Source organism: Strix uralensis, chromosome Z (genome assembly GCF_047716275.1).
Source record: "Strix uralensis isolate ZFMK-TIS-50842 chromosome Z, bStrUra1, whole genome shotgun sequence".
NCBI classification, from domain to species: Eukaryota; Metazoa; Chordata; class Aves; order Strigiformes; family Strigidae; genus Strix; species Strix uralensis.
The window spans coordinates 75,429,124-75,442,271 of record NC_134012.1 but is presented as its reverse complement, the minus strand read 5'-3'; the positions used below and the strand labels follow the sequence as shown (position 1 = coordinate 75,442,271).

Below are 13,148 nucleotides of genomic sequence, written 5' to 3'. Positions count from 1 at the left end.
ATGCATCAGTTTCTCTAGGAGGAGGCTGTGAGGAACTGTATCAAAAGCCTTGGAGAAATCCAGGTAGACCCCTTGCCCCACATCAACCAAGCAGGTTACTGTGTCATAGAAGGTGATCAGGTTTGTCAAGCACGATTTGCCCTTGGTGAATCCGTGCTGGCTTTTCCCAATCACATACTTTATTTGACTTGTGATAGTCCCCAGGATTCATTCCATAACTTTCCTAGGGACTGGAGTAAGACTGATGGGTCTATAATTTCCTGAATCCTTATTTAAGCCCTTCTTGTAGACGGGGGTGACACTAGTCTTCTTCCAGTCTTCTAGCAAGTCCCCCAATCTCCATGACTTCTCAAAGATTATGGAGAGTGGCCTTGCAACAACGTCAGCCAGCTCTCTTAACACCCTCAAGTGGATAATGTCAGGGCCCATTCATTTGCAGGGGTCAGGTTCCTGTAGTAGTTCACATACCAACTCTTCCTTCACTGACGGTGGGTCTGTGTTTGCAGTGACCTGGATTTTTGCTCCCAAGCTCTGGGACCCAACCAGTGCTGGTCGAGTCAGAGGTGAAGAAAGTGTTGAGAACCTCTGCGTTTTGAGCATTGTTGGTGACTAATTCACCTTTCCTGTTTAACAGCAGGCCAGTATTTTCCTTCTATTTCTGGAATAGGATATTTTTGTTTAAACAGGAGTCGTATCTTTTAATGGAGCTTCAGAGTTGCTTCCTAATATGCTTATTATGCATTAATATATGCAGTTGTGTGTGTATATATGTGTATATCTCTGCATGTCTCCTCAAAAGTATACTGAATCAGGTTATGACTCACACAATTAATGAGGTAAACTGCTTAAAACAGGTCAGAAAGGAAAAAAAGTTGTATCTTTAAGAGGATAACCAGATATAGTTTTTTCTTTATTTTTGGATCATCATAGCAGCCTAGCAATCCACAGCTGGCATCACATTTCCAAAATGATTCCACAGTTTCATTTGATTAGAGGTGCTTCGGCTAGGTTTGACCTGATGATTAAGTCAGATGGCTGTTTACAAGGGCTGTATACTCCAGGTTTTGTGGTTTATGAAAGCTGCACGTCCCAGTCTCCCACACCAGATGACATTTGCATCTTATTTGCTTAGGAAGCTTTAAATTATGACTTGCTTATCTCTTGAGGACAGCTTGCCATGCTATACCTCACAAAAAAGAAAATAAAAAACTCTCTTTCCAGTTTTAGTCTTTTTCGCTCTCTTTCTGTGTGTACACTGCTTTTAAGTCTTTCCCTTCATGCTCTGATGTCAATCAAAACTCAAAAAAATGAAATCAAACCTGAAGAAGCAAATATTTTTTATTTTTTCCTCATGGAAAAAAGGGATTACGGGAACCAAACTCAAGTGTAATCTCCATAAACCATTTCTATGACTACTACTCCTAATGGAAAGCTCTGTTCCAGTTCTGAAATAATTTTTATTTGTAAAGTGAAATGTGTAACACATAATAAAAGATCCTCTGAAGAACAATTATGCTGATTTGGTTTAACCAGACCCAAAGCATAACTGAGACTGGTCCACAAGCCTTTCGAATGTTCACATATTTTTCTGAAACATTCAAAACTGCTCTACACAAATACCTGCTACAAATCCAGTGGAGCTGAAAAGTCTCATTATCCAGTTCCCACTCCAGGCAATCATGAAATCTGAGTGTTGCTGACATGATCCATTTATATACAATATTTATTTAAGGACAAAACTTCACTTTTTCCTCAAGCCACCTTTTAACCAGACACTTGAAGGAAATGAATCAATAGTTCATAACACTTGTGGAATCAGTCTCTCAGGTTTATTCAAGCCTAGTAACACATCATCTGGCAGACAAACTTTAAAGGACAATTTTGCAGCAGGTTATAAGAATTATACTACCCTGGTTTCTAAGAGTTAGTAAGATTTAGGCCTGGCCAGAATCTTTTGGAGAGAGAACGAGTTAACAAGAGATACCTGATTTATTGAGTTAAACTCTCGAGTGTTATCTATTTTTTATGTATTGTGCACACATTTAAGTGTTGTGCAGCATTTCTAGACATCCTTAGTTAGCATTTTCAGGCTTTCATTTTATGATTGAGGATACAAAAGAGAAGAATGACTTTAAGATCTTATGAGTCATTAAGAATAACTGGAAGATAAAAGTAGAAATATGCATATAGCTAGGTAAGAATTGGTGCCATGTCTTTTGGCACTGGGCTACAGGACAAACTGGATTCTGGCTAAGCAATCTGCCTGGTATCTACAGCTCTTAATTTCTAAATAATAGGCAGCATAAGCAGTTAGCCAGAACTGTTTGTCCTACAGAATGCTTCAAAGAATCACAGAATAGCTGAGGTTGGAGGGCTCTAGAGAACATCTAGCTCAACCTCCTCTTACGCAAAGTAGCGTCACCTAGAGCAGGTTGCTTAGGCCTATGTCCAGTTGAGTAATGTAATGGCCAGTACTGGACCCATCAGACCCCAGTATTCTCCATTAGTAATGGGACTTCAGCTGGACTTTGCGCTGCTGATAACAATCTTTTAAGCCCAGAAGTTCAGCCAGTTTTCAATCCCCTCACTGCCCATTTATCTAGTTCATACTTCATCAGCCTGTATATAGAGGATGTTATGGGAGAAAGCAGTGAAAGCCTTGCTGAAGCCACGATAAACAACATACACTGCTCTCCCCTAGTCCACCAAGCCAGTCATTCCATTGTAGAAGGCTAATGGATTGGTCAGGCATGAGTCAGAACTCCTGAAGTGCAGAATTAGGATCCTGCTATTTGCCTTGTTCCCTTCTCTCAAAATCGTGGATTCCACCATCTTATGGTCACTACAGACCAGGCAGAGCTCAATGTATCCCTGCTGCTCTCTCATATAAAAAGTCAGTTCTGCTCGCTACTGTCCTGTTCTGTCCTTCCCAAACTGCCCGTATCTACCCACAACAGCATTCAGTCATGTAAGCTATGCCACCATATCTCCATGATCCCAAAGAGACAGTAGCCCTTCAGATGCACACAGGGGCACTAATGCCTCTTCTTTGTTCCCTTTGGGGTGTGCATCAGTGTACAGATACTTCAGAGCACCCAGTCAGGTTCATTTCCCAAAGAACTGAGAGTTTCTTGAATACTGTTAATCGTAAAATACTGTGGCAAATGAACTGCTGGAGAAACAAAAGGCCTTCTAAAATGTTAATTCAGTGTGTATCACATTACAAAGTTCCTCTTTGTAGCACTTTTAATGCTGCCATGCTTAATTAATACCACTGAATTGAACCACCTCTTTATTCTAGTATAAATTTAAACAAGCAACTTGCATTTTCCAAAATTCTAGGTGCCTGTATTTTCCATGGGTTTCCGTTAGACTTGCAAATGCTGAGTGCATCTGAGAATCACTAGCTTGCTTTGTTTTCAGACATACTGATGGGAGGATGCTGCAAATGTAACCAAGCTGCTCTTTTTAGATGCACATCAGTTAATTTATCTCTTCTCTGTGTCAAAGAAGAGTGAACAGAAAGGCCACAATGTTACATGTCTACTGCTTTCAGGGATATAGCACATATTTAAAAAGCGCTTATCCCCATTATCCTATTTTTGTTGTTATCTGAGCCTAAGACTACTCTTATGAAATCTAAACTAAGACAAATATGAGCAGACTTCAAATTTTAATATGAAGTTTGGATATATTTAACTTTTCAGTAATGGCAACAGCTTTTCTAAATGAAATCCTTTTACAAATCTTTCCGTGAAGAAACATGGTGCGAGACGTCTTTGACATCTTAGCAAGTAACTTCTAGCTTGTGCTAGAAAGATTCCTGAAAAAAGGACTTTCATATTCCAAAAACTTTTAAAGACATGTGACAGAGCTAAAGAATTCTCTGGTCTCTGAAAACATTTCATTATGAGCCTGGTCCTATAAGGGGGTACTGCATGAAAAAAAGTCCCAATTTCAATGGGCCAGCTTGTTTTCTAGCTTTTTTTCTTTTTTTAAAGTGGAGTAAAGATGCAGAAGCTTCTCGTAATTTGCGAGACAAATTTTAATGGCAAAACCACCTGTTGACATAACTGTTCCTTTTAAGGGTGTGTTCCTCCCTTTGTTGTCCCTCCTGAAGGGAAGAGCTTCAAGAGTGTACTTAACCATAATGGAGACTCATCCTAGTGACTTCATTGGGATCTTCAGGTGCAATTCTGTTTCCAGCTAAGCCACTGAGGTCTTACCACTGACATAAAGCAGAATGGGATCCTTGGAGCATAGGCAGAATTTTACTGCCTGTTTATCAGAAAAATTAAGTGTTTAAGCAAGAGTTTAATCTGTTTTTTATTTCCTTCTATTGTGAAGTCATAGTATTGTATTTGTGACTGTAAAATAACAGCTGTACTCTGCATGAAAGAGTTATTAAGCACAAATATCTTGATAAGAATCAAATGCAACATAGTATTTGTAAAACACCTTGTGGTATAAATACACCCTTATCTTCAAACATGATCCAGTTTAAAAGCTTGCCTTAGAATCAGAGCCTATATTCTTGAGGATTTTCCAAAGGCAGTCCAAGAGCTGAGGTGTATTAAGTATCCTAAGTCATGGTAAAGTTACATTGTGTTTATTTTGCCCGATTTTTAAAATCTGAAATGCCATCCTGTTTTCAGCTTTGGTTTTTATGACAGATAGTTCTTGTCACATTCATTTGGTGCATGACTACATGTATATTTTTAAAACAATGTAATTTATTGGTACTACGTTACATTTTATTTTTAAACAACCTCCCCCAAAATATATGGGGCCCGATATTCATGTAGTTTATTGTTGCAGCAACTGCATTACTGCTTTCATGCTTGCTGTTTTCCTATTAGTCTAACCTAACTGGCTGATCAAACACCAACCACCTTTCATTAAACTTCTGTTGGAACAAAATTTTGGCTAATAGCAGATAACTTAAAGAAGAAACTTAATGCTGCTCCAGGTTGCATAAGTCTTCATTACTCTTAAGAGCAGGCAGGTAGCTGCCTGCATGTCAGCTGCAACTGTTCTGAAACAGCACGGAGACCTATACATTAGCAAATTTATTGCCTTGCCTTGTTTCTGAAAATATTGTAGGATGCAGAATTTTGATTAGCCAGTCTGAACATCCATCTTTACTGTACACAGTTTTACTGCATATACCAAAAGGATCCTGGTTTTTTTTTCTTTCTCTAATGCATAATCCCTCCTTGACATGTCAGTAAACTGAAGTTACAAGATAATTAGAAACAATGAGATTCATCCCAAACTGATGTCTTTTGCATTTAAAAAATCAAAGTTGCTTTAAAAATAGATCTTGCACGATATTTACACACATACATGTAACTTTCATAAGTGAAACCACCTCGTATTGTGCTATTAAATGCATGTGAATGCTTGTTGTCAAAGTAATAGCAACGACCTAGGAAGTTGTACCGTTTGTGTAACATGCTATTAAATTGCTACTGAGATATGAGGCAATCTGAATAGGTATCTTGGTGGGGCTGAATTTTTTCAGCAAGAATGTTTGTTAGTGATGGTTTATAATTTGCAGTGTTACCACACCAGCCAAGCTCTTCTGAAAACGGGTGGAACTAACTGTTGTAGCAAGTGAGCTGCTCTCACTTGAGCCCCAAAGGCTGTCACCCTGCTGCACATTCTGTTACCAGGCTCCAATCACCTCACTGCAGCCAACTCCTCCCTACCATGCCAGGGGCAAAGCTGTGCTCTGCCAGAGCACCAGCTGTTCTCCCTTTCTTTCCTGTGCAGTTTCTTCACAGAAAATAACTTTAGATCCCCATTTTCCCCCCCTCCTTTACAGATTTTGCTATGAACATAGGCAGCATTAGGAGGAAAATGTTACTGTGTAGCAAGTATGGGTCAAGAAAACAAATTATTCCAGCAGTAGTTATGATCGGCTCAGGGGCTACAGTCTGGGGCCACGCCGTATTTTTCACCAGTCACAGGTCTGTACGACACCGCCACACGTACCACACTCCACCTCGGTGCGTTTCTGTGCGAAAGTGCACTTGATTTGGTGCGTGCAACACGGCCCCGCAGCACAGACCCGACTGACGCCCAGCCTGGCGCTGGGCCCTCCAGGGGACTCACCTCACCAGCACCCCAGCCGCCCGCAGGCCAAGCGCCCCTCGCGCCACAGCAACCGGCTGCCTACGCGGGCTCCGCCGCAGCCGGGCGCCACACGAGACACCCACCGGCGCCCACGCGCTGCGCCCGGCCCAGCCCCGCCCCGCGCCCCGCCCACCTCTCGCGACGCGGCTGGCACACCTCGCGATCCTTTCCGCTCCTACCGCTTCATCGCTGGCTCCTTTAAGAACGAAGTCCCGCCGCGCCGCTCTTCTCGCGATACTACCCGGTCCTGTCTCCCGCTGCGCTCTGCTCCCCCGTGCCCCCTCCGCCCCCGGTTCCCCTGTAGTCCGGCTCTGGCCGATCCTCCCGCACCCGAGGGCGAAGGAGCCGCTCGCCCCCGTCCGTGGGCACGACTTCTGCCCGCATCCCGACGGACGGGCGGGGGGGTGGGCGCCGGGCGCCGCCCTGGTGGCGAGGGGCGGCGAGGCTGCCCGGCCGCTGTCGGGGACGGCAGTGGTGCGGGGAGGGGGCGAGCGGCGGTTTCCTTCCCTGGCACGCTGTGAAGTGCCCGCCGTGGGGCTGCTCGGCTCCCCCGGGGCTGCCTCAGCCCCTGCCCTCCTGTGACTTGCCCGGGGGGCGTGCGGCCTCCAGCGAAGGGGTGTGGGCCCTGGACAGGCCCGTGCTCCCCCCCCCCCCCGCCCCCGGGCGGTAGGCCCCCGGAACGGCGGCCTGGCTGGTTTCTGGTCCCCGCCTGCGCCCGGGTGCCTCTGTCCAGGGGCTCTGCTGGGCTTTGCACCGCCAAAAGTTAAAATGTGCGATGATGTGCCAGGTAAGCATCTTCCGTAAACCGTTCCAGAGCGATGTTCAGACATCGCTTATTCAGGTTTGCTCAGGTGGAAAATGAGAGCAGGTGTGGAAGTTACGAGGTGCTTTGGCAGTCCCACACATCCGCCATGGGGAGGAGCGGGACCGTGGGGCCGCAGACCCGTGGGAGCTTGTTGGTACTGCCTTGAACGTGTATCTGTGTTACAGTGCTGCCAGGCCTCGCCTAACAGCAAAGCTGGGGTGTTTGAATGGAAGAGAAGGGTAGTGTATATGTTTTAGAAATATTGAGAAAGCTCTTTAAAGCAGTTCTGTTTATCAGAAGCATACATTTTGAGTTTGTTTCTTGCAACAAGTGGAAACCTGGTTAAGTGAAGTCAAAACATTCTGCTTTGTCATAATCTGTAAGAGGACATTTTGGGGTTTTTTAGCCTCTTGTTTACCACCTTTGTAGTTAAGCCTTACAATGTAAGAAGGGCAGTGCGTTTACTTTGTCCTTGAATTTTACTTTTACAGTCATTTATTGGAGTGTAAAAAGAACTTTTGCACGCTACATTAAGTCGTCAAACCTCAATAGTTAGAAAGTATTCATGATTGTTTTGCTTTTTTTATTTGGTGGAGGGGTAGTTGGAAGGAGCTAGTGTGTGACAGTAGGCCATTATCAGCACGATTTAGCATAGTTAATAATGTAATGGCACATTTTTTTTCTGCTGTGGTAAAGGGGTAAGTACAGGCAGGCTAGTATCTTAAATATCAGCTTTCTTCATTGATGGCACTGTACCCATGCTAGGAAGCCATGGCAGATAATTCATTTTTAAAGACAGCACGCTACATAAGTTACGGTTCTGGTACGGAAACCAAGAAGTTAGTGAATCAGGCTAGTTAAAGTAGCAATTCTTGCTTTGGCTTGTACAACATGATTTTCTGGGGTTTTATAGCAATGGTGTCCTTAATACCATTGCTTTTATTTTCTTTCCCTTTTTCTCATTCTGTTCCTTGTTTTCACTAGATTTGGACTTTGGTAATACTGGAACTATTGATCAATGCAATTTATTCCACTTTGCACCTGGAACTCTAACAAATCATTAAACTCAAGTAAATGCTTAGTTAAAAACGTAGTTAAAAAAGGCACTGTCATCTTAAATCACGGTTTTAATTTGAGAGTCTTTAATGTCCCATGTCACTTCAGATGTTACTGTAAAAGAAGGTAATTATGGAAATGCTTTCTTATTTTTAACTTTGTTTTGCATATTTAACAGTGTGCTGTATATAGCTGGTTTCGTTTTTTTCAGTCATGTTTTTGAGAAATTGCTCAAAGACTTAGATGCTACTGGGTGAAGTTCATGTGCACATTTTTTTTTGCATCAATTTGAGCATGTGAGACACAGTACAAATGCCTTAAACTTTAAGAGATTAGATACATATGATTTGTTGAATATACTGTGTGTATTTCACCTTTTGCCTCAAAAAGAAACATCTGAGCTTCAAGTCTCTGAGAAGATTAGCGAGAATGACTGAAGGTGTGGAGCAGTTTATGTACAGGTCACAGGGTATAGGGATGAACTTCTGAAGTAAGGATGATGGGGGACATTATGAAAGAAATCTGCAAAATTAGTTGAACGGAGAGGTCATGGTTTATGATCTTGTTAGTATAAGAACTAATGGACCATCAGTTTAGTTTGTGGGATCATAATGGGCTTGAAAGGTATTAGAGAGGAGACCTGCGAAATTTGTAGTCAGAAGACCCTGAATGCAAGAAATCTGCGTGTGTTGAAAGGAGAATGGAGCTACTTGTAAGAGAGACCCACTGGGGTTTGCTAAACAGAAAAACCATGCCTGGCCCAGGAAATCTCTGTAGCTAAAAGAATACTTTAAGATTGAAAAACTTTAGAAGAGGGATATTCCATATGCTTGTGCTGTTTTTATTGTTACTTGGACATCAACTTATGGCCTCTGTAGGTTGCAGAATAGTGGGCTACATGGATGTTTTTGTTTTCTTTTAGTGTAAGTATTTTAATTACTTTTTAAGAATGAAGTATAGTTATCATTGATGTAACTAATACATTGTGGAAAAAAATCCTGTGAGCATACACTTCCAGAAGCTCAGGAACTGGTGAGAAGAATCTATCTTCTCCATGAGTTTTTTGCACTGAGACATAAAAATGGAAAGGTGGAGTTTCTTGCCTTCAGGATTTGCTCTTCTCTTTTCCTTACCTCTGAAAAATAACTGGGTTGATGTCCCCACAAAGGTGTACTACCACTGATCGTAGGTGTGAAGCGTGAATACTTGCTGTGATGAAAGATTCTCTCCAACTTTTTTGTTCCCATAAAAATCTTAGGTGCTTCTCACTGTGTCCTGGTTTCAGCTGGGATAAAGCTATTATTTTTTTCTTCTTAGTACTTAATGCTGTGTTTTGGATTCAGTTTGGGATTTGCTATGAGAAGAATGCTAATAGTACGCTGATGTTTTTAGCTGTTGCTAAGAAATCAAGCACTTTTCAGCTTCCCATGTCCTGCTTGTTAGCAGATACACAAGAAGCTGGGAGGGAGCACAGCCAGAGCAATGGACCCAAATCGGCCAGTGGAATATTCCATATCATACAATGTCATGTCAGCAGATGGATGAGGGTTGACTGGGAAGCTCACTCTGGCTTCTGGGGTTGTGGTTTTGGGATTCTCACTTCTCTGGGATCGCTAGCTGGGAATGGGCTGGGCATCAGTCAGGGGGTGGTGAGCAATCGTATTGTGCATTACCTGTTTGTATTTTCTATTATTACTGTTCTTATCATTATTATTTTAATTTTATTTTACTTCAGTTATTAATTTTTTTTTAAACCTACAAGTCTCCTTACCCTTACCCCTCCAACTTCCTCCCCATTCCCCGGAGTGGGGGAGGGTGAGCAAGCAGCTGTGTGGTGTTTGGCTGCCAGCTGGGTTTCAACCATAACACACTGCTACTGATAGTGACTTTCCCAGAAGTATCAGAACTTATTCCAACAAATAGATAAGAAACAATAAAAGTTCTGAAATTAATCTTGTGTCCCTTTCTTGGTTTGGGATGGCTGAGCAGGGAAAAGTTGGAAATTATTTTCACAAACTCAAAAGGACAACACTTCCTCAGTTCAGATTTGGAAACCTTTGTGTGCAATCATTATTCACGAAGTCTTTCTCTTTTTACTATGAAGTGTGAAGGCCTTGGTTTTTGATAGAGGTATTTTGTTGGGTTTTTCATTGTCACATTGGGTTCTGATACACTGCTGCTGTTCTTTTTCTGTTAGCAGCATACATACAATTTGAAAAATCATCTTTGTGCATGAAATGTAAAAATGAAATAGTTGAAAATTAAGCAGTTCGGTCATCTCTGTTGTTAATATTTGATACACTGTAGAGGAACAGATTTTAACAGTTCCAGACTTGACAGCTCTGTAAGCAGTTTACTAATTAGCCACTTTGATGAAGAACATAGGCAAATGGTACACTACTGTATGTTCTTAGAGTACACATCTGTTGTTTCTAAACATGTTGGTTTTTTATACCTGTTCCAGACTTTGTTATGAGAAAGGTGATGTTTTCCTATGTGATTATAAAACAATTTACTAACACTGCAGTATTAGATTCAGATAGATTAGAAGTGTGTCTAACATAGAAGGCCTTTTTGACCAGGTCATGTGGTCTGTTAAATGGACATGAAACCTGCAGTCCTTGGCATTTCAGTGTTTGCCTCTGTGAAGCCACTGTGTAACAACTTAATGTATCAGAATTTGGCTTTTGTATCGGATTTCTCATATAGACTTTCATGTATTTATAAAATAACAGTGTTTCACCAAAATACAATTTTACGTCTAGCTCAGGATTTGGTTTTAAGCAGTAATTGGTATCCTGATTCTAGTGCTACCTTCCATAAAATTTTTATCTTATGTGGTATACATTTTGTCAAATAAATTTATATACAATGTTTTATTAGTGTGACAAAATGAAATACTTTGTACATCTGGCTATTTTATCACTATGTGTGTTTGTTTGTTTGTTTTTTTATAGGTAATTGGCATATTGGTGAGAAATGCCTTGCCCCTTGCCTTGAAAATGGGAAACTTCATGAAGGAACAATATCCTCTATTGAAAAGGACAAGAATGGAAAATTATTTGCTGTTGTATCATTCTTGGAGTTTGAAGAAAGGAAAATACTAATAACTAAACTTTGTAGAGACAAAGCCAGTAGAGGACCCTGGAAAAGCTTAATATTTGATGATAGTGATCTGGAAAAACCTTATTTTCCTGACCGAAATCTTCCATCTCCTGCAGTTGCTTTTAAATTATCTGACAATGGTGATTTTATCCCGTATACAATTAACAGATACCTGCGTGATTATCAAAGGGAAGGAGCCCAATTTCTGTATGGACACTATGCTAATAAAAGGGGGTGTATTCTTGGAGATGATATGGGCCTTGGAAAGACAATACAGGTATTCTTTTTGATTATTACAGTGAGAGGGTAGATAATTTTTTTGGCAGTGTGTTTTCTGAGAGTTGTAAATCTTTTTAAAAAATAACATATTTAAGAAAAGCCACCTCAGTGGAGCTTAACCTTCCTTTGCTAGTGTGAAGTTGGAGGAGGCAGGACGTGACCATCCAGAACAGCACTTAGATCCAGGAGCCACTGCTGATTTAAAAGTCACTCCTGACAGGCCAGGAAACTGGGATGTGGCCCCTTTTAGTGTAAGCATGGGTAATTATGGTAGTTAAAATGTTAGTAATCATTTTGTGCTGAATTTACTTTGAGGATTGCTACCTGTGCATTGTGAAAGTAATTTGCACTGAAGTGCACTAAAAGTACTTACAGTCCTTACCTGACTGTAGCCCTTTAAATGTCTTTTTCCTTTTTTCCTGAAAACAAATAGTTTAAGTGTACTGGAAACAAGAAGGAGCAGACATGTTTACTCCCATCTCTGGAAAAAGTGCTTAGATGTTCCTTGTTATTTTTATCACTCTCTTGGAAGTATAACTTGGGTTGATGGAAGGACAAAATATAGCTGGATTTTTCAATTATGCTTTGAATCAGTGTGGCCCAAATGATTTATTTATTTTACTAAAATAAGGGTGGTTTTATGTTTGAAAATTCTCTTTAAGCTGTCTGATTTTATGTTAGCAGCTTGAGTCCTATGGTGGCTCGTGTTTGTTCCCCTCTCTTTTCTCCCTCCATGTGTCAAACACAAGCTCATTCCTTCACTGACAAATACTGGCTGTAACGTCTGTTGCCCTTGCATTTAGGAAAATGTTGACAGACACCCTTCAGTGCAAAGTATTGTTCTGTAGCAAGCTTGACAAGGAGAGTGAGTAAACTAAACTGGCAAAATTTCTCTGGATAGAGCATTTAGAGGTGCATCATGGATTTGTGTAGGTGTTGATGATCTGTTAACAAATGTTTATTAAAACTAAACTGCATCCATTTACCTTGTGTTTGACCTAAGCTTGGCCGAGTTTCTTATCCATGGCAGTTTAAGAACTTGCGTGTTATAGAGGTTTGTTTCTACTCAGAACTGCAAATAATCTGATTTCATATAGTAAGAAGCATCTACATAAGATAGTAGTAAACTGAGGGTGGGGGTGGGTGGAATTGAGTTGTCTTGCTTGCATGTCTTGTGTTTTTTGAAACTCATAGCTGATTCTGAAGTGACCTGGTCATGTGTATCACACAGTGACAGTGTGGTATCACACATAGTCCTGTGCGGAATTCACATCTGATGATTATTTTTTTTAATCAGTGTCAAGTTTACAGAAGACAAATAGAGGTTTTGAAGAATACCTTGTGTATTTTTTATAAAACACATTATTTATGTTCTTCGAGTTCAGTATGGGAAAGGCAGTTCAGTGGATATGAAGTACAATAGGATTTCACTTCTTTAGGAAAGATTAGTATGCATGAAAGAAAAAATATTAGTTAAACTTCATCAGGTAACTGATATAGTCTTATAGAAAACTTGTCTCATGCTTGTCAGTTGGCTGAACATTACTGTTTCTGAGTTATATGATGATTTATGAGGTAAAGACTTTCCTAGAAAACTTTTGCATTTTAATGTTCTTTGTACTTCTGAACTGATTTTTGCATAAATTAGCCTGACTGTATGGCATTCTCATTTCAAGCTGAGGTTGAGGTGGAGACAAGTAGAATAATGTTTCTTAATGTGATTTGCAGTAAGTTAGTTTTGTATCAAGGCCTAGGTTGCTTCCTG

General features: G+C 40.9%; 1 protein-coding gene across 6 annotated transcripts in view; it reads left to right on the top strand.

The window, feature by feature from the left end:
- Positions 1-6,455: 6,455 nt before the first annotated feature.
- ERCC6L2 (ERCC excision repair 6 like 2) overlaps positions 6,456-13,148 on the top strand; it is a 61,086-nt gene continuing 54,393 nt past the window's right edge. For 2 of the 6 annotated variants that reach the window (XM_074856056.1, XM_074856054.1), the window contains exons 1-2: positions 6,477-6,925; positions 10,957-11,381. In XM_074856056.1, coding sequence (XP_074712157.1) covers positions 6,907-6,925; positions 10,957-11,381 — 444 coding nt within the window. In that variant the 5' untranslated portion in view covers positions 6,477-6,906. Of the gene's footprint in view, positions 6,926-10,956; positions 11,382-13,148 lie in introns of those variants that run through there. The other 4 variants (XR_012627082.1, XM_074856060.1, XM_074856058.1 and 1 more) reach the window with 4 other exon arrangements.